We start from the raw sequence: 20,095 nt of genomic DNA, 5'->3' as shown, positions 1-20,095 counted from the left end.
TCACTTGCCCTACCTCCCTCCCTCCTTCAATTGGTGTTAGGACCCTCACAGATACATAAAAAGGGCTCTGGAAAGGAGAAAATACTCTAAATGATCATCACAATTATTCACTTTGACAAAATCTAACAAGCTTTTTGAAGAGGTTAAAAACATAGTAGTATGTCTATAATCTACATTATAGACATTTATCATGTTACTGAATGAGGACTAACTGAGAAATAATTAGAACCCGGGGAAACTCTGAATCTTGAAATCAAATCCAAGTTAATGAAAGCCCTTTTAATACCTGTTCACCAAAGGAATAAAAGAAGCCAATGAAAAGGTCATCTCCACTGAAAATCATAAGGCTCTGCATAAATTACCCTATAGTCAAATTAATCTTTCAAATGATAAAATTAACCTTTATAAATACACATCTATTAGCAGGGAGATTATTGTAGTACACAGTGTGACACCAATCAAATGGCCCTAATTCTATAAGGAGGTATGCCCTCTACAGGCACCTTAAATTGTGTATCACCTACTTTAACTGCCAAGTATGTCACGCATTTAGTAAAGATTAAAAACCCAGCTATATTAGACATGACCTGCATACACTGACAAGTCCCAGAGTCAGACCGGGATATATAATCCTGAATCTTTAGCCAGTAATAAACTACTAAAATGGTATTCAAGAAAATCATTATTAAGGAAGAAGAGTTTGGTAGTATTTTAGTGTTACCAGTAGACTTATTCTCCTTCTTCCGGACAAATGTAGGATGGGCCTTCCCTGTCCTCTAAATTAGGCACAGTCGTGTAACTTGCCACGATGTTAACAGACTGTGAGTATAAGTAATATGGTCACTTCTGGAAGGAAGCAAGACCAATGTGCTATTTGTCATGTTCCCTTGATACTCCCATAGTGACCAACTATGTTCCACTCGGTGTTGGCTCTATCAACCCAGATCCCGGAGTAAGGAGGACATGGCATAGAGTCCCTCCAACTTGAGATGGAACAGGAGCTAGGAATAAAACTCTGTTGTTTCACATTGCTAAGAACCGGAGCTGGGAGGTGTTGCTTGTTACCGCTGCAGAACTTAATTTGACTGATACAAAGAGTGATCTAGACACAGGTTCCACAAGCAATTCCACACCTTTGATTTTGGTTACAATGGGTTTTTTTTTTCTGGTAATTTTTCCTACTGCTACTATAACAAATTAGCATAAATTTAGTGACTTAAAACAACATAAATTTATTCTCTTCCACTTCTGGGGGTCAGAAGTCTGAAGTGGGTTGGCAACACTGTATTCCTCCTTATCCAAGCTCTAGGGGAGAATCTGCCTCTTTGCCTTTTCTAGTTTCTAGAGACTGCCTGCACCCTCTGTGGACCACGGTTCCATCTTCAAAAGCAATAGCGTAGCATCTGCCAATCTCTCTCTCTGCTTCGACTGTCACATTGCTTATTCTCATTCTTATTCTCCTGCCATCCTCTTACAAGGACCCTTGTCCTGCCTCTGGGCCCACCCAGATAATCCAGGATAAGTTTCCCATCCAAAGACCCTTAACTTAATCACATCTGCAAAGTCCCTTTTACCACATAAGGTAAAACATTCACAGGTTCTAGGGATTAGGACGTGGACATTTTAGGGGGGTGGGGAGGTGTTATTCTGTCTACCAAATCCACCTTCTGCCAACTGAAGATAGCTGTGCAGAGACATGATTTAAGATTCTGTCTCTAAAACACTGTGCAGACTGGCAAGATGACAAAAATGCTATCATTACTAACAAACAAACTGTTCTGGGGCTTTCCGGGTGGCGCAGTGGTTAAGAGTCGGCCTGCCAATGCAGGGGACACGGGTTTGAGCCCTGGTCCGGGAAGATCCCAAGTGCCGCGGAGCAACTAAGCCCGTGCGCCACAACTACTGAGCCTGCACTCTAGAGCCCGTGAGCCACAACTGCTGAGCCCTCATGCCACAACTACTGAAGCCCACGCGCCTAGAGCCCGTGCTCCGCAACAAGAGAAGCCACTGCAATGAGAAGCCCGCACACCGCAACAAAGAGTAGCCCCCGCTCACTGCAACTAGAGAAAGCCTGCGTGCAGCAATGAAGACCCAACGCAGGCAAAAATAAACAAACAAACAAACAAACAAAACAAACAAACAAAACATGACTGTTCTCCTGACATGCCACAGCAATGGGAAGTAAGTACTCTGAAATTCACTGCTTATTTTACATCAAAAGGAAGTACAGAAGAATTTTATTATACTGAGAGTAATAGTGGAATCACAGAGCCAGGGTGATTTTCAGTTGACCACAGGTCAGGAGAATAACAGTCCTGTCTCTTCTCGTAGATTTTATACGGCAAAAATGGATTAGTCTTGTTTTTCAGGACTAAGTCTTGGTTACCAAGCTACTGAACTTCAATTCAATCCACAAGCATGAGACAAAACTTTAAGATAACAATTCACTCATCTCACTAAAATAAGGGCTTTTTATCTCTTGAGAAAAAAGTTCCTTCAACCTGTGCCCAGAGGAGACAGGCTTTTGCCACAAGAGGGAGTTTTAGTCCATGAATAAAGGGAGCATGAAAGGGAAAGGGAAATGTTTGCTAGTATCACTTCCAGCCTAAAGAAATATTAAGGAGCCACAATTTGGAGGTTAAGACTGTGTACTCTGCTTTCCTTAGCCCAAGCTGCATCCTGGAACCTTTTCACTGGAGAAAATAAATGCAGCCTCCTTTTGATGGGAATAGTTTCATGGAGTCTCTGTTGGAAGAAACGAGTCTTTTTTTTTTTTTTTTTTCCCAGTACGCGGGCCTCTCACTGTTGTGGCCTCTCCCGTTGCGGAGCACAGGCTCCGGACGCGCAGGCTCAGCGGCCATGGCTCACGGGTCCAGCTGCTCTGCGGCATGTGGGATCTTCCCGGACCGGGGCATGAACCCGTGATCCCTGCATCGGCAGGCAGACTCCCAACCACTGCGCCACCAGGGAAGCCCAGTTCAAGTAAGTTTTATAGACCGAGGACCTACTAGTTATCAAGAGGAAATGCCATGGTATAATCAGGAAAAATACCTGAGTAAAGAATGATTATTTTTCTGTCACAGCTAACCTGGTGAAAAAAGCAACTATAACTGGAATAGCATGGGTAATTGGAGAAACAAAGACTCCGCGGCGGTCACGTACAACGTGCAACGCATTCCTGTGTTGTCCAGCGGCAGATACCTGCCCTTCCCTGGTGCCTAAAAACTGTCAGGTAAAAATCACTCTAGCATCTAGACATGGATGCTAGAAATGGATGTTCCTAATGGGAGTTTGAAGGAGAGGGCAAGAATGCCTGTCCACTCTTCCCACTTACCTCCTATTTTGCCATGTGGAGGGATTTAGAACCACCGTAAGTGAGAGGGCAACACTCCTAAGTTAGATGTGTGACCAAGCCCAACAGGCTTCCCTTGAAATCACAAAACCAAATTCTATGGCTTCTTTAAAAAGGTCTGAACGAAACTAATCCTTAGTGTAAAAAACCAGAACATGACTTATCTCTGAGTGGGGTGATGACAACAGAGGAGCATAAGGAAAGCTTCTGGGATGATGGGCTATTCTGTATCTTGATAGGGGTATGGGTTATATGAGGTATGCATATGTAAAAAAACATTGAGTGGTATAACTAAGATTTTTGCATTTTACTGTATATATATTTTACAGAAAAAGAAAAAAGAAAAGAAAGGTCTGGAGGGGCAGAGTCAAGAAGGCAAGCCTTTCTCATGAGCAAGATGTACCAGGATGAAACTGACTTCCATTTCACCCACTGACAGCAGCTCCCTTAAAGCAGTAATCCAGGCCAAGATTCTCCCCAAATATCCTTTGCTCCAAACTGAAAAGGACTAATACATAATGAACCTGGTTAACACACTTGGTCTTTTGTGATACCTTTTCTTTAAAGAGTTCACGGCAAAGAAAGATGCTTTGCAACCACAGCCATCTTTTTCTTTTTCTTTTTTTTTCTGGCCCTGCTGGGCAGCTTGTGACACCTTAGTTCCCCGATCAGGGATTGAACCTGGGCCCTCGGCAGTGAAAGCGCCGAGTCCTAACCACTGGACCACCAGGGAATTCCCACAGCCATCTTTTTCTAATAGCACCAGAAGAGGTGGGTTTGTCTAGAAGTCTAGTTTTCAAAATGTTAGTTACAAGAAGAAACTGCCTGTCACCAGAACAAAGAAACTTAAAATCTAAGTGGCAAGGGGGACTCTTTTAAGCTACTCTATAATCCTGGGATACGAACAGGGGAAAAAGTGTACAGAAAAGAACTTGACTGTTTACAGCAAGTTGCTGCCAAGATAGACTCCTGGTGTTTCATCTCATTAACCTTGATGCGAAATAATAACCCACTCTTCCCCAAAAGGCTTTTGCCTTTCTGCTTTTACCCATCCAACTTGCCCATTTCAAGGAGGCAGCAGAATATAGTGGTTGAAAAAGGAGACTTAGGACTTTCAGACTGAGTCCAGGTCTCACCAATATCTCTGTGCCTGAGTTTCTTCATCTGTAAGAAAGGGGGAGAATAACAGTATCTACCCTCAAGACTGCTGTATTAATTATATCTATGTAAAGAGTTATGAATAGGGTCTAGCACACAGTAATCACCAGTAAAGGTTGGCTAATGATGATGCCGATATTTAGGCTTAATGTGGTCATATCAGCACAGGGTTAGGAGCAGAAGGTGGGTGAATTAGGAGAGACCCAGACCCACACTGATCTCTAGATTCCTAAAGGTGAGACCTTTGTGAGACCGAGAGGCTGTGATGAACTGCGATGCTAACAATGCAAAGGGGACACACCTGGTAACATGTCCCTCTCCATCCCACAGCCTCACAGGCACGCCACGTACATTACCAGCCAACCAACTTCATGCGTAGCTGGAGTTAGGAAGTATTTTTTAAAAACACCAGGGTTTTATCACCCAAACACAACCCTATCACTATTCTGGCATATTTCCTTCTAGCCCTGTAGTAATTGTTCCGTGTTATTTCAAACTTTATGCTTCTTTAAAAAATGGTGGCCTAACATCCTAGTATGAAGAGTCACACAACTAATTCTCCAGATTTGGGCTTTTAGGTTATTTTCAATTTTTCACTTTTACAGAGAACAACTTGTGCATTTAACTTGCTTCTTTTTGTGAGTTTGTACGTAGAACTCTTGCCTTAGGCAGTTTTCCGAGAAGTGGAATTACCAAGTCAACTGCTCTGAATGTTTTCAAGTCCTTTCATTCATTCAGCACTTACCGGGTATTTACACGGTGCCTGGCCAGACAGAAAATGAACAAAACGAGTTCACAGGTGGAAGGGAAAGCATGTTGCCAGACACCTTTCCCATAGGGTGGTACCAATTTCCTAATCAGGGCTTCCCTGGTGGCGCAGTTGTTGGGAGTCCGCCTGCCGATGCAGGGGACACGGGTTCGTGCCCCGGTCCGGGAAGGTCCCGCGTGCCGCGGAGCGGCTGGGCCCGTGAGCCAAGGCCGCTGAGCCTGCGCGTCTGGAGCCTGTACTCCGCAACGGGAGAGGCCGCAGCGGTGGGAGGCCCGCGTACCGCAAAAAAAAAAAAAAAAAAAAATTTCCTAATCAATGAATTCCTAATAAATTCCCTAAGAAGTAGTCCAATTTTACCACATCAACACGATCAGCATTCAAATAAATAAACCAAACCCCATACTGGGTTTATTAGGAGGTAAAAACTGAGATCTTGTCTTAATTTGAATCAATGTTTACTGCTTAGCTGTGCCTCCTCTATGAATCACTTCATGTTTTGGTTCCGATTTTACTGGAAGCTGGTACAGTTCTCAGTAATTTATATGTTTTCTTTACAGAGCAAAGACTTGCGGTCACTGTCAGTATGCGCTGCCACACGTTTTTTCTCGTTTACCATTTCATCTATTTTTTTCCCGCTTGGAAGGATTTCCACTAATCTGTACTTGGAGCTATGCCATTCAATCTCTACGGAGAGATTTCCTAAGAAACTACTCAACGAAACCTGCTGCTTTCTTTACTGAAAGGATATTTTTGAAGACAATGTAGATTACGTTAGTTTCTTCTTTATGAGAACCCACAAAAGAAGTTTCTTTCTGAGTACCGGAATAATTATGCTTCCTGAGTAGAGGGTTTATTTTTATGTTGTAAACACGGTGAATCATGGAACTGATCACGTCTTCTTTACATCAGTGCCTAGAAAGGGTCAACTGTACAGCTCACCGCTAGCAAATGCCAGCACTTTTAAAGCACACATTTTTGGGGAATTCCCTGGTGGTCCCGTGGTTAGGACCCTAGGCTTTCACTGCCAAGGGTGGGTTCAATCCCTGATCGGGAGCTAAGATCCTGCATGCCTCAAGGCCAAAAAAAAAAAAAAAAAAGCACATATTACTGTACACTTCATACCTGACTTTAACTTATTTCCCTAGTTTCATTTTATTTTCCTTATCCATTTATTTAAAAAATTTAAACCAGTTATTAAAATAATGAGGTACAAAAATGCTTATCTTGCTTGAAAAAAACTGGAAAGTTCAAAAAAGTATAAAACAAAAGGTACAAAGTCCCACCAAACACTGTGTTAGAACACAAGGGAAAAAAGGACATACACTATAGGATATCACTTAACATGTGGAATCTAAAAAATACAAATGAATGTATATAAAAAATAGACTCACAGACATAGAAAACTAACTTATGGCCACCAAAAGGAAGGGGGAAGGCGGAGGGACAAATTAGGAGTATGAGACTAACAGATACAAACTACTACACATAAAACAGATAAGCAACAAGGATTTACTGTACAGCACAGGGAACTATATTCAATATCTTGCAATAACCTATAGTGGAATATAATCTGCAAAGAAACAAAAAAATCCAGATCATTACGCTATACACCTGAAACTAACATAATATTGTAAATCAACTATACTTCAATTAAAAAAATAAATAAAGGACACAGTCCTGCTTTTAAGGAGCTGAGAAGCTAGTGGGCAAGAAACAAGCAAACACAATTATCAAGAAGCGTGGTAAGTGCCCTGACAGAATGTGCTATGGACACACACAGAAAGGGCATCTAATGCAGACTGAAGGCCTCTTGGAATGAATTCTGGGACAAATGATGCAAAGTCCAGAGGGGACAGCAGTCTAACAGAGAGAGAGAGGCCAGGGCAGCCCAAGTGATGGAAAAGACCTTACTCACTGAGCTAAGGAGTTTAAACTTGACTCTGAAGACCACGGAGAGTCACTGCAGGATTTTAAATGGGGTGTAAATGACACAGATTAGCATTTTAGAAAAAGGCATCTGAGAGTGGTGTGCAGAACGAATTGATAGTGGATAAAAAAATGAACCAGTAGGGGCTTCGCTGGCAGTCCAGTGGTTAAGACTCCGTGCTACCAATGCAGAGGGCGCAGGTTTGATCCCTGGCTGGGGAACTAAGATCCCACATGTCTCGCGGCCAAAAAACCCAAAACATAAAACAGAAGCAATATTGTAACAAACTCAATAAAGACTTTAAAAATGATCCGCATAAAAAAAAGTCTTTAAAAAAAAAAAAAGAATGCTATGAGTTTTTGCCAAACTTGTTAAATTTAACCTCTTGAATTCAGTTTTATATAAGTATTTATCACCCAATGAACATAATTTTATCTCTTCTTTTCAAATATTTATAACTTCATTTCTTATTGTATTGGCCACACAGTATTTTAAAAAAATAATTAGGTTATAAATTGAAAAATGGCCAAAGAAAACAAAATAAGAGATTTGGGAAATGATTCAAATGCTTTAAGAACTTAATAGTACAAGCCAGAAGCAACATAACAATGGAGAGAGGATGTGCTTGCCGTTGAAGACAGGTTACTGGGAGAGCCGGGAGTCCTCCTGACCATCAGTGCAGCGCAATGAGAACTGGCTGCTCTTTCAGACGGGGCACATGGTAAAATGTAAGGAAAAGAAGAAAGAAAATGGAACAGCATATTTATTCCAGCTGTGGAAGGAAGATAAACTGTGAAATAAAGGATATTATCACAGACAAACTGAATAAGTATGAATATATAAAAATAAAATAGTTTTGCCCCATGAAATATTTTAAAAAGGGGACGAGGACTTCCCTGGTGGCGCAGTGGTTAAGAATCCGCCTGCCAATGCAGGGGGCATGGGTTCGATCCCGGGTCCAGGAAGATCCCACATGCAGCGAAGCAACTAAGCCTGTGCACCACAACTACTGAGCCTGCGCTCTAGAGCCCGCCAGCCACAACTACTGAAGCCCGCGCGCATAGAGCCCGTGCTCAGCAACAAGGGAAGCCACCGCAATGAGAAGCCCACGCACCGCAACAAAGAGTAGCTCCCGCTCGCCGCAGCTAGAGAAAGCCCACGCACAGCAACGAAGATCCAAAATGGCCAAAAATAAATAATAATAAAAAATTTTTTAAAAATAAAAAGGGGAAGAAATAGAAGAGGAAAAAAATAACTGATGTAATCTTATACGCACACACACGTGTGTGAATAAGTCTATTACAAGTATGAAATATGTATGGTCAGTACAATATTTCATTGACTATATGGTCAAATGGTCAAAAGAGATAGATGATCGGTTTATACACAAAGGAAATAAAAATGGTAAATTATCATTTGAGACACTGGCTAGCCCCTCAGGAAATGAAAGAAATTAAAAAACACTTTTATGAAATCGTTTACACACTTGTTAACGTAAGAAATTGGCAAAGCTAGAACACAATGTAAAGAAATGTATACTTACGTATTGCTGACAGCACTGTCAACTAGCCCCTAAGCTCCCTGTAAATCCATATAACACATGCAACGACAGCTATATGCAGGCATGCGCGTACAATGTGCAGCCATGCACTCTGACCTCTTCAGTCCACTTGGAGAAACTATATCCCCAAAAAGGGAAACAGTCATTTGTTTAATGGTATTCAGAGTAAAACTATTCATAACAGGAAAACAATGAAAACAATCCAAGACCCTAAGAAAGTAAACCGGCTAAATGAACCACAGGACAGCAACAAGATGTATCATCCAGTCTTTTGTTTGTTTCACTTAGGTTTAAAAAAAAATTGTTTTTGAAGTATAGTTGATGTAGAATATATTAGTTTCAGGTATGTAACAGTGATTCACAATTTCAAAAGGTTACACTCCATTTATAGCTATTATAAAATATTGGTTATATTACCTATGTTGTACAATATATCCTTGTAGCTTATTTTATACATAGTAATCTGTACCTTTTACTCCCCTACCCCTACTTCGCCCCTCCCCACTTCCCTCTCCCCACTGGTAACCACTAGTTTAGTTTGTTCTCTGTATCTGTGAGTCTGCTGCTGCTGCTTCTTTTTTTAAAAATATTTATTTGGTTGTGCCGGGTCTTAGTTGCAGCAGGCGGGCTCCTTAGTTGCAGCATGCGTGTGGGATCTAGTTCTCTGACCAGGGATCAAATCCCAGGCCTCCTGCATTGGGAGTGTGGAGTCTTAACCACTGCACCACCAGGGAAGTCCCGAGTCTGTGTCTTTTCTGTTATATTCACTAGTTTGTTGTATTATTTTTTGGATTCCACATATAAATGATATCACACAGTGTTTGCCTTTCTCTTAGTTCACTAAGTATAATATCCTCCAAGTCCATCCATGTTGTTGCAAAGGGCAAAATTTCATTCTGTTTTATGGCTGAGTAGTATTCCATCTTCTTTATCCGTTCCTCTGTTGATGGGCATTTAGGTTGCTTCCATGTCTTCACTATTGTAAATAGTGCTGCTATGAACATTGGGGTGCATGTATATTTCTGAATTAGTGTTTTCATGGTACGTTTTTTTAGGAGGACACAAATGGGGACAGAAATAACTAGAAATGCAAAGGGAGAAACTCAAACGAGTGCTTTGCAAAACATGCATACACATATGTGACTTAAGAAGGATGTAGATAGAGAACATTTTCCTACACTCTCATTTTATTTAGGTACAACGGTCCTGGGAGCTATCCAGAAGCCAACATGGTACTATTCAACTAATGGAACAACTGTTATCTCCTTCCTTTAACATAGCTTGATACAGTAGGCACCTTCATCCTCCAATAAGTGCCATCATAGGAACATACACTCAGCTTTACAGCTTAGGTTTCTAGAAGGAAAGCAACTGCTAAATTGTCTAGTGGTCTTACCGTGAGTGTGGCAAGTGACATGAAGCCAATTAGGTTATTCCATACTTTATCGATGTCCTTCAGCAACTGCTGGAGTTTCTCACTGCACACTGCAGTGGCTTTTATCCCCAGCTCCACACGTTTGGTTACCCTGTACACCTCAACAACACCTGACAGGGTGAGAGAGGACAGAGTTAGGTGCTGGAAGCGTACAGAAAGAGTTGAGCAAGACACAACAGCCTCACTGCTGGCTGATACTCTAGGTGGAAACTGGGACTGTATCTGGACAGACATGAACTTACTATTCTTTGGGACCAACCAACTCTTAATGCTGCAGTATAAACTCATTGGTAAGAGCACAGACTCTAGAGCTACACTGCTTGGATTCAAGTCCCAACTCTGCCACTTAACTAGCTGTGCAACCTCAGGCAGGTTGCATAACCTCTCTGTGCTTCAGTTTCCTCATCTGTAAAATTGGGATAATAGTAGTACCTCCTCAAAGGATGGTTGAATTAAGGGATTAAATGGGTTAATACTGTAAAAGGCTGAGAACAGTAGGCATTAACTAAGTATTAGCTATTTTTTTCTGGCTTCTTTATGAGTCCATTTGTTTGAATTTGGGAAATACCATTAAACTCACTGAAAATAGGAATATTAACAGTTTCAAAGAATCGGAATATCAGTATCACTACACAGGCACACCTCGCTTTATTGCACTTCACTTTGTTGTGCTTTCCAGATACACGTTTTTTACAAATCGAAGGTTTGGGGCAACTGTGCATCAAGCAAGTCTATAAGCACCATTTTCCTGACAGCATTTGCTCACTTTGCATCTCTGTCACATTTTGGTAATCTCACAATATTTCTAACGTTTCCATTATTATCATATTTGCTATGATGATCTGTGATCAGTGATCTCTGATGTTACTATTGTAGTTGTTTTAGGGCACCACAAACCATGAAGCATGTGTTCTGACTGCCTCACTGACCTGCTGTTCCTGTCCATCTCCTCCACAGGCCTCCCTATTCCCTGAGACACAACAATATTGAAATTAGGCCAATTAATAACCCTACAATGGCCTCTAAGTGTTCACTGAAGAGTCTCACGTCTCTCACTTCAAATCAGAAAATATAAATGATTAAGCTTAGTGAGGAAGGCATGTCGAAAGGCAAGATGGGCCAAGAGCTAGGCCTCTTGTGCCAGACAGTTAGCCAACTTTCGAATGCAAAGGAAAAGTTCTTGAAAGAAATCAAAAGGGCTACTCTAGTGAAAATAAGAATGATAAGAAAGCAAAACAGCCTTATTGCTGATATGGAGAAAGTTTTAGTGGTCTGGATAGAAGATCAAAGCAGCCACAACATTCCCTTAAACCAAAGCCTAATCCAGAGCACGGCCGTAACTCTCTTCAATTCTGTGGAGGCTGAGAGAGGTGAGGAAGCTGCAGAAGAAAAAAGTATGAAGCCATCAGAGGCTGGTTCATGAAGGTTAAGGAAAGAAGCCATCTGCATAACCTAAAGTGCAAGGTGAAGCAGCAAGTGCTGATGGAGAAGCTGCGGCAAGTCATCCGGAAGCTCTAGCTCAGATAATTAACAAAGGTGGCTACATTAAACGACAGACTTTCAGTGTAGATGAAACCACTTTCTGTTGGAAGATGCCATCTAGGACTTTCGCAGCTAGTGAAGAGATGTCGATGCCTGGCTTCAAAGCCTCCAAGGACAGGCAGACTCTCTTGTTAGGAGCTAATGTAGCTGGTGACTTTAAGTTGAAGCCAATGCTCATTTACTATTCCAGAAATCCTAGGGCCGTTAAGAATTATGCTACATCTACTTTGCCTGTGCTCTCTCTATAAATGGTACAATAAAGCCTGGATGACACACATCTGTTTACAACACGGTTTACTGAATATTTTAAGCCCACTGTTGAGGCCTAATGCTCAGAAAAAAAGATTCCTTTCAAAATATGAGTGCTCAGTGACATTGCACCTGGTCACCCAAGAACTCTGATAAAGATACACAACAAGATTAATGTTTTCATGTCTGCGAAACACAAAACATCCATTCTGCAGCCCATGGATCAAGGAATAATTTCAACTTTCAAGTCTCAGTCTTTAGGAAATACATTTTGTGAGGCTGTAGCTGCCACAGATGGTAACTCCTCTGATGGATCTGGGCAAAGTCAATTGAAAACCTTTTGGAAAGGATTCACCGTTCTAGATGCCATTAAGAACATGTGTGATTCACGGGAAGAGGTCACAATATCAACATTAACAGGAATTTGGAAGAAGTTGATTCCAACCCTCAGGGGTGACTTTGAGGGGTTCAAGACTTCCGTGGAGGAAGTAACTGCAGATGTGGTGGGAAGAGCAAGGGAATAAGAATTAGAAGTAGAGCCTGAAGATGTGACTGAATTGCTACAATCTCATGATAAAACTTAACAATGAGGTATTGCTTCTTATGGATGAGCAAAGAAAAGTGGTTTCTTGGGGTGGACTCTACTCCCGGTGAAGACTGTTAAAATGACAACAAAGAATCGAGGATATCACATAAACTTAGTTGATAAAGCAGCAGCAGGTTTTGAGAAGACTGACTCCAATACTAAAGAAGTTCTCTGGTGGGCAAAATGCTTTCAAACAGCGGTTTATAGTATATGGAAATGGTTCATGAAAGGAAGAGTCTATCAGTGCAGCAAACCTCACCGTCATCTTACGGCACCCCCCAGCCTTCAGCGACCACCCTGATCAGTGAGCAGCCATCAACATGGAGGCAAGAGCCTCCCCACCAGCAGAAAGATTATGACTCACGGAAGGCTCAGGTGATGGTTAGCATTTTCAGCAATAAAGCCTTTTTAAGTTAAGGCATGTACATTGTTTTTTAGACATGATGCTATCGCACACTTAACAGACTACAGTAATAGTGTAAATATCATTTTCCTATGCACTGGGAAACCAAGAAACTCATGTGACTTGCTTTATTGAGATATATGCTTTTTTGAGATATATGCTTTATTGCGGTGGTCCGGAACCAAACCCGTGATATCTCCGAGGTCTGCCTGTAATTAAGGAGTATCTCACTCCTCTGAATGCCCAAAGATCTACAAAGTCTGTGGCTTCATGTATCTTTTACACACTTAACAGGACACAGAATGGTTCTTTGCCTGTGGTCGCTGATTTATGGCTGAATTCTTTCAGCAAGGATGAGGGTGCCAAGGTCTCCACATTCTAAGGACAGCTGCCAGACGTACCCCCCAACCCCTCCACCAGCCGCTATAAGAGAGGACTGGAAGAATCCCAGGGGGTCTTCAGTGGTACATGCTCAGCCTCTGTACAGCACCACAGCTTGTCCTTCCTCCCCCAGGGGAAGGGCAGGAATCACAGTCCACTCTAAGCCAAGTGAGGGGGCTTCTCAGATGGTCTTCCACACTAGAAAACTAGTAGAAGGAAGGACAGGCACCCCATTACCCGGTGAACAACTGTTTACGCAGCAGAATTGTGCCCGTCTGGGCAGGACAGCGGAACCAGAACAAGGCGGCAGGAGGAAGGAGAGCTCACATCCCTTCGCAGCCACTCATGCAGCAAGTATTTGCGAGTGACCATTATGTGCCCGGCCCTAGTCTAGGTGCTGAAGACCCAGCAGTGAGCAAAACGGACCCAAATCCTTTCCTTCTTGGAGGTTCGTTCTAGTGGAGGGAGACAGATAATAAGAACAGTAAGTAAAGCATTTAAGATATTAAAGGTGACAGGGCTAGGGAGAAAATCAAGCAGGGAAAGAGACGGGAAGTGCCAGGGTGGGGAGACACGACATGGCTTTGAGTAAGACAGGCCAGGAAGACCTCACTTAGAAGGTGACATTTGAGTAAAGATCTGCATGTGGCTCTGGCCACGGGACAAGCCTGAGCTTGGGGAGGAGAGGACCACTGAAATGGACAGGGATTGAGGTTTCATGTTGGACTGGCAAGTCTGATAGCTGAAGGTGGCCAGGAAGTTAAGGAATCTGTGATTCAACACAGCATGGTAAGAATTGACTGGAGACCCAGTGATTTAATTTTCTTTTTTAAACCAATGATTTAATTTTAATGCCTCATCTAGTTCAGACTCTTTGATAAACCAGTAATTTCACACTGTGTATAACAAGGACTGGGAAACCTGGCCAAAGAGACCCGAAGTCAAATAGTTGTTCCTGTCTGGGACTTAAGTGTCTTCTCTACAAATGCAGACGCTACTTAGTGAAGTCATATGTGGCTTGAGGGATCTAGATTAAGCTATGTAACATAGGGACAACTGAAAAGACTGCAAAGTGTCATGATTTTGGATAAGCAAAATATAAAAGCACATACCTAATAAGTATTCCATGCCTTGAGCTGACTGAATCACTTCTGTGCACACAGAACTACTACTGATTCCATTTAAGGTATCATTGGCCTTCTTAATGACCTACAAAGAAATGAAATCACGTCACCTTATGTAATCAGGAAAAGTCATTACAAATCAATTTACTATCAGTAGAAAACCCAACAGAAAGCCAGGAGGTGTGGAAACACATGACTGATTGATGTATATAGAGGACTACGCTGAAACAAATCTGAGAATTTAACTTTGACACTGAAGAACCAATCCTTCATTTTTTTTGGAAGAGGAAAAATAGAGGTTCTTTAGCTTAAATATTATTTTAACTTGGGCAGAGATAATGATATCGTTTTGTTATGTCTTAAACACAGTGACCGAAGAGGGCACGGTAGTTGAGTGAGCTGTGTCTACTATCATAGATGGGAAAGAAGCCTTGCTTAAGACGTGTGACTTTCCACACAGCTTCTCTTTGCGCAAGGCCATCGAGGCAGAGCTCTGCGAGGCTATCCAAATGAACCCAGAAGGCAAGATATGTACGCAAGGGGCATTTCCGTACATGTGAACATCACGAAAGTGACAGACTCACCTCTAGGGCACTCCCTAGGCACCGCTGCCATTCATATGCATATCTCTCATTCTCCTGTGAATTTTATAAAAAGAACTGGGTCAAACCAGCAAGCCTGGAATCCTATTTGTTACTTCTGTCAATTCAGAGTACTGAAGACTTTCCTGTGCATGAAAATCACTCTAGTCCAAGCACAACTTATCTTTTTGAACCCACTAGTGACAATTTTTAATTCCTGATAAATGTAACTTCCAAGCACACGACTTGTAAATCTGAGGGAAATGTTTCTTCGTTGATTCCCTTTGTAAATGTTGCCTCATTTGTTCCACTAACAGCGGAAGCTTCTTTAAAGGCACTCACCATATAGGTAGGTGTCTAGTACAAGGGCCAGTATCGCGCCACGGCTTCCCGAGTGTGCGTGTGCGCGTGTGTGCCAGGGAGGGACGAGGAGCGCTAAGAGTGTTGGCTGGAGGAGGAAGGCAGCATGGGACTACGGCGCTGTGAACAGGAGCAGTGAGAGGACCCAGGACATCTGCCCTTTCTCCTCTATTTTGATGCTTTACCATTCACTAAGATGATAAAGTCTACGTGCTCAAAAGAACTCCGTGAAACACCTGCCTGCCTGTGAGGTCCCAGGAATAGTTCCAGTTTTAGGGTCACTGACTACTTTCAGTGATGCCACATCTGGGAGGTACTTTCACCTGGGGCTAACGTCACCATTCTCTCACTGTAATTACGTACTTTACGTCTGGTGCTTTGTGACGCTCTGCCCCTGATTCCCCAGGTGAAAGCTGCAAGCGCTTTTTCTCAGGGCCCTCAGGGGCTCAGCCCCCTGTGGACGAGGAGCCCGCTCACCTCCACCTCTCCTGTCAGGTCTTTGTACTTGTCGCGGATGACGGGCAGGGCGGGCTTCTCGCTCAGTGTGTTGGAGCGGTCTCTGAAAGGCTGCTCCAGGGCCGGAGAAGGAGAAGAACGGCTTATTTCTTTATCACCAAGGCTCAGACTCCTCTTGTGCGATCCTGGGGGAGGTAGATGGCACAAAGGTTCTGATTACTCAGCTTAGTGCAACCAGAGGCTCTTCCTTGCTAACACGACCCTCTTTTCTTAGATGTTTGTGTCAGGAGACGTTCACACCCCTCATTCAGCCTGTCTGGCAAGCTACATGTTGAACGCTTTCATTTGTTCTCTCTTGCTTGAGTTCCTTGCCTTTAATTTTCTCCATTACGCTTCTCCGATCTATCATAATTCTTCCATAATTCTAAGTGCGGAATCACTGGAGTCTGGAGGGCTAAAGGGTCCTTCTAAGTATCAGTGCATAAGAGGTGTGTTGCTTCTCCAGTCATCAGTTAGGGATTTGTACCGACTTCCTCCATCTCTCCCAATCTAATGGAAATCAACGAGCCCTTCTGTCAGGATGCGATTAAAGCAAAAGAGGCAAACTTAAATGCCTTCAGAGGACAGGCAAGCAAAGTAAATGACTGAAGAAGGTCAGCTGGAGATGGAAGCGGTGGGGACTGTGACACTGGGGGTGGGGGGGGCACACCTCAGCTGTCAGAGGGGGATGTTGCTACTCAGCTCCAGCTGCCTGTCAAGAGGTGGGAATGTAGGCCTAGTACCGCCAGATGCTACAACTTTTCAAGAAAAGCTAGAGGGACCTCCCTGGTGGTCCAGTGCTTAAGACTCCATGCTCCCAATGCAGGGGGCTCGGGTTCGATCCCTGGTCAGGGAACTAAGATCCCACATGCCGCAACTAAGCCCGCACACTCTAGGGCCTGTGCACGGCAATTTGAGAGCCACAATGAAGACCTAGCACAGCCAAAAATAATTTAAAAAAAAATAAGCTTACAAAAAAAAAAGAAGAAAGAAAAGCTAGAAATCCAGATTGTGAAGTGTCATGATTTCTATGTATCTGCAGCTGCTTCACATATTAGAAAACCTTCCATGTGGGTCAATCAAAACAGGTCTGTCAGGCTGGATCCAGATCCACAGCTACCATGTTGCAGCCTCTGGATGAAAAGATATAGTCCATAGCCAGCGAACAAGAGCAGAACTAACTTGCCCACAAGGGGATCAAACCATTTCTCTGTCTTTTAACACGGCACACCTCTACCCCAAACAAGCAAATGAACAACAGACTCGGTGCTATGCTTATTTTTAGCCCCAAAAGCAGTTATCTGAGGGATACTGGTTTAATTTCAGTTCAGTCTCAGGAAAACCTTCTTTTATAGCTATCTGTCATAGACTCTGATTTTAAACACTGGAAAATCTATTCCTGCTATCCCAGGGACTAACTTCTTATTCTAAGAAAGAACATCTAACACTGCAGTGGAAGAAACCATGACGTAAAATCTATGTTGGAAGCCACTCACCTTGAACGGAAAGGTCAAAGGTTGCCAGCTCACTTTTGATCATTTCTTCACTGGATTTCATTTTGCCTTGTGAATTGGCCACTAAAAAGTCAAATTTGCTGATTTTGGGCTTTTCACTTTGAAACTCTCCAAAGTCATCTGCACATTCTTTGGGGGTGTCGTGAGAAGCGCTGCTGGGGGCTGGGCTTGGGCACGTGGCCTCTTGGCTCCGTTCAGCCGCAGGTAGGTCCTGTCTGGTGAAATCCCTGTAGTCCTCGCTTTTATATTCCTTTTGCTCGCTGGCCTGTGGGACCACATCTTTAAAATTGGCAAAAGCCGGAAAGGTCGTCTCTGGAAGAGCATCCTCGCTCGTGAAGGTTGTGACTTTGGAGAGAGGTGTCATGGTGAGGTTTTCGGCACTGCCAAACGAAGTCTCTTTCTTTTGAAGAGCTGAGGCAGCTGAGGAGGCCCTGCTTCCTGCTGAGAGGACAAATGGAGAGAGTTTTCTGCCCTGAGAGGCATCATCCCTGTCTGACCAGTCATAGCTCGTAAGTGTGCTCACTGCAAAATTGCTACTGTAGGTTCCAAAAGCAGCACATTTTAAGTCCTCTACATCTGAAAGGGAAATAAGACCCCACAATTAGAGGCAAGCTCACCATTTAGGCAAAATGCCCTAAGCTCTGCAGAAGCAAAATGTCTAGCACTTTTGATTCATTTTATGCGATGTTGGAGTTAACTAAATTTAGAGCTTGTACTAAAATTAAAGAAGCTGGGCTGTAAAATCTGATCTTGAAAAACCCACATTAGCCTTGAGTTGGCATTTATATTTAGTAACAAAGAGCCATCTTCTTTGGATAGTACAATTCTTAAAAAAAGATAGGAGGTTCATCCACCAATGTATATACAGTTTGATATAAGAATAGGGTCATTTAATAAAATGTCCGTTCACTTATGAACTTTAAAATGTATTTACGATATTCCCTGCCTAAAACAAGTCTCTTTCATTTTGACTTTGCTGGAAAATGTTCCTTCATAACACGACCATATGAAATGTACACGACAAACTAATTAGAAATTGACAATATCCCGAAACTAAAGTAAAAATAATGTTATTTAACTTTTAATCAGTTATTAGGAGTTTCTGTCTAGGCAAGGCCACATATGAGATTTTAATTGAGCAATTACTTACCTAGTTGTTATTTTGGTCAATATGGACGTCATATTGCTGTGATGGAGTATGAGGAAAGAAAAATCAGTCTAAACTACTTTAATCACTAAAAAAATAGAATCAAAGGTCTGGGTCCTCTTGGGCTCCTGTTTCTCCTTCAACTATGTGTAACCCCCTCATTTAAAAAAAAAAAGGAAAAGAAAAGAAATACTGCGGCAGAAGACTCATTTTACATGCTTAATATATCTTTAAATAATTTAAGAGGTGGCACAAAACAGCAGAAAGAATGTAGGTTTTTGATTCAGACAGACCTGGGTTCAACTCCCAGCTCTGCCACCTACCACTTGTGTGACACTAGGCAAGCTATTTAACATCTCTTAACCTCGGCTGGCTTATCTGTAAAAAGAGAAGACCATGCACTTGGAAGGGCTGTGTTATATGACATTAACGATAACAAGTGTAAAGGGCCCAGCCCAGGGCCTGGTGAGCAGCACAGCAATTACTATACAGCATAGCTGCCACCAGCCTCAATGTGATATTTAGTTGCCTGCCTTAGGGCCTAAAATAGAATTGTTTCAAAGAAAAATTGAAAAGTCAACCCATCCCTTTAGTGGTCTTAGTAGGGAAAATTTCTTGCTCATTTTCATAAAGCAAAACCAGCTGACGCTGAGTAACACTGGTGTGGAGAAGCAACTTTCCAGCAGTGCTGTCCATTCAGTCTGGCTGAGAGGTGTTTGGTCTCATTTTGGCCATTGTACACCAGGTAAGAAGGCCAAATGCAAGACTCCCTCTCTGACAACCACAAACATGGATTAAAGGAAAATGCTCAAAAGTTCTGTGACCCAGATTTTCGTAATTCAGTCAACAGGTAAAGCAACACTGGGCTTCTTCATCTCTCTTACACAGCAATGTTGCATAGTTTATGAGAAGGAAGGGATTCCTGACATTGCTCCTCTAACAGTGCACCCCAAATAGCTCTCTCTCTCTCAACCCTATTAGGAAAAGGGCATTAGCTGAATAATAAAAAAAAAGGAAAACCCGAGATCTACAGAGAGGCCAACCAGTGAAAAGCAGGTAACTGCCACAGAACAGCAGTATATTTTAAAATTCCGTAGTGCAAATGGTACCCTTCAAATTTAGCTTATTAAACAGGAGGGAAAAAAAGATTCAGGTGAAAAATGTACAGTTTAGAATGAATGAAACAGGACTTTAGGCAGAACACCCTCTTAGTCTCTGGCTGTAGTGTTTATTTTCCCCACTATTTAAAGGGATCAGAAGGTGCCCTGACTCAAATGAAGTGAAATTCTATCAGGAGGCAGATGCAGTTAAACACAAGATGAGTGAGTCTTCAAGGGTTACATTCAGAAGAATGTGTCAGAACATGAATTTTTTATTATTACATCCTACCAGAAAGCTCTTTGAAGAAGCTATATTGTGAACTACTCCCAGAATCTCATCTACTAAAAAGGGTAGCAATTTTCCTAGAGACCAAAGATAAATTTAATAAAAAGTCAAGCTCTTGTTCAAAC

General features: G+C 42.4%; 1 protein-coding gene across 1 annotated transcript in view; it reads right to left on the bottom strand.

Moving 5' to 3' along the window:
• The window catches only part of SYNRG (synergin gamma), a 92,459-nt gene that overhangs the window by 7,328 nt on the left and 65,036 nt on the right, over positions 1–20,095 (bottom strand). Inside the window, exons 16-20 of the mRNA XM_065896595.1 lie at positions 17,420–18,013; positions 15,906–16,069; positions 15,072–15,125; positions 14,476–14,572; positions 10,164–10,312 (exon numbers count right to left, since the gene is read on the bottom strand). Of these exons, the coding sequence (XP_065752667.1) occupies positions 10,164–10,312; positions 14,476–14,572; positions 15,072–15,125; positions 15,906–16,069; positions 17,420–18,013 (1,058 nt within the window). The remainder of the gene's footprint in view (positions 1–10,163; positions 10,313–14,475; positions 14,573–15,071; positions 15,126–15,905; positions 16,070–17,419; positions 18,014–20,095) is intronic.

Source organism: Phocoena phocoena, chromosome 19 (assembly GCF_963924675.1).
Source record: "Phocoena phocoena chromosome 19, mPhoPho1.1, whole genome shotgun sequence".
Taxonomy (NCBI): domain Eukaryota; kingdom Metazoa; phylum Chordata; class Mammalia; order Artiodactyla; family Phocoenidae; genus Phocoena; species Phocoena phocoena.
Note: the sequence above shows the minus strand (reverse complement) of the source record. Positions and strands in the feature narration are given on the sequence as shown.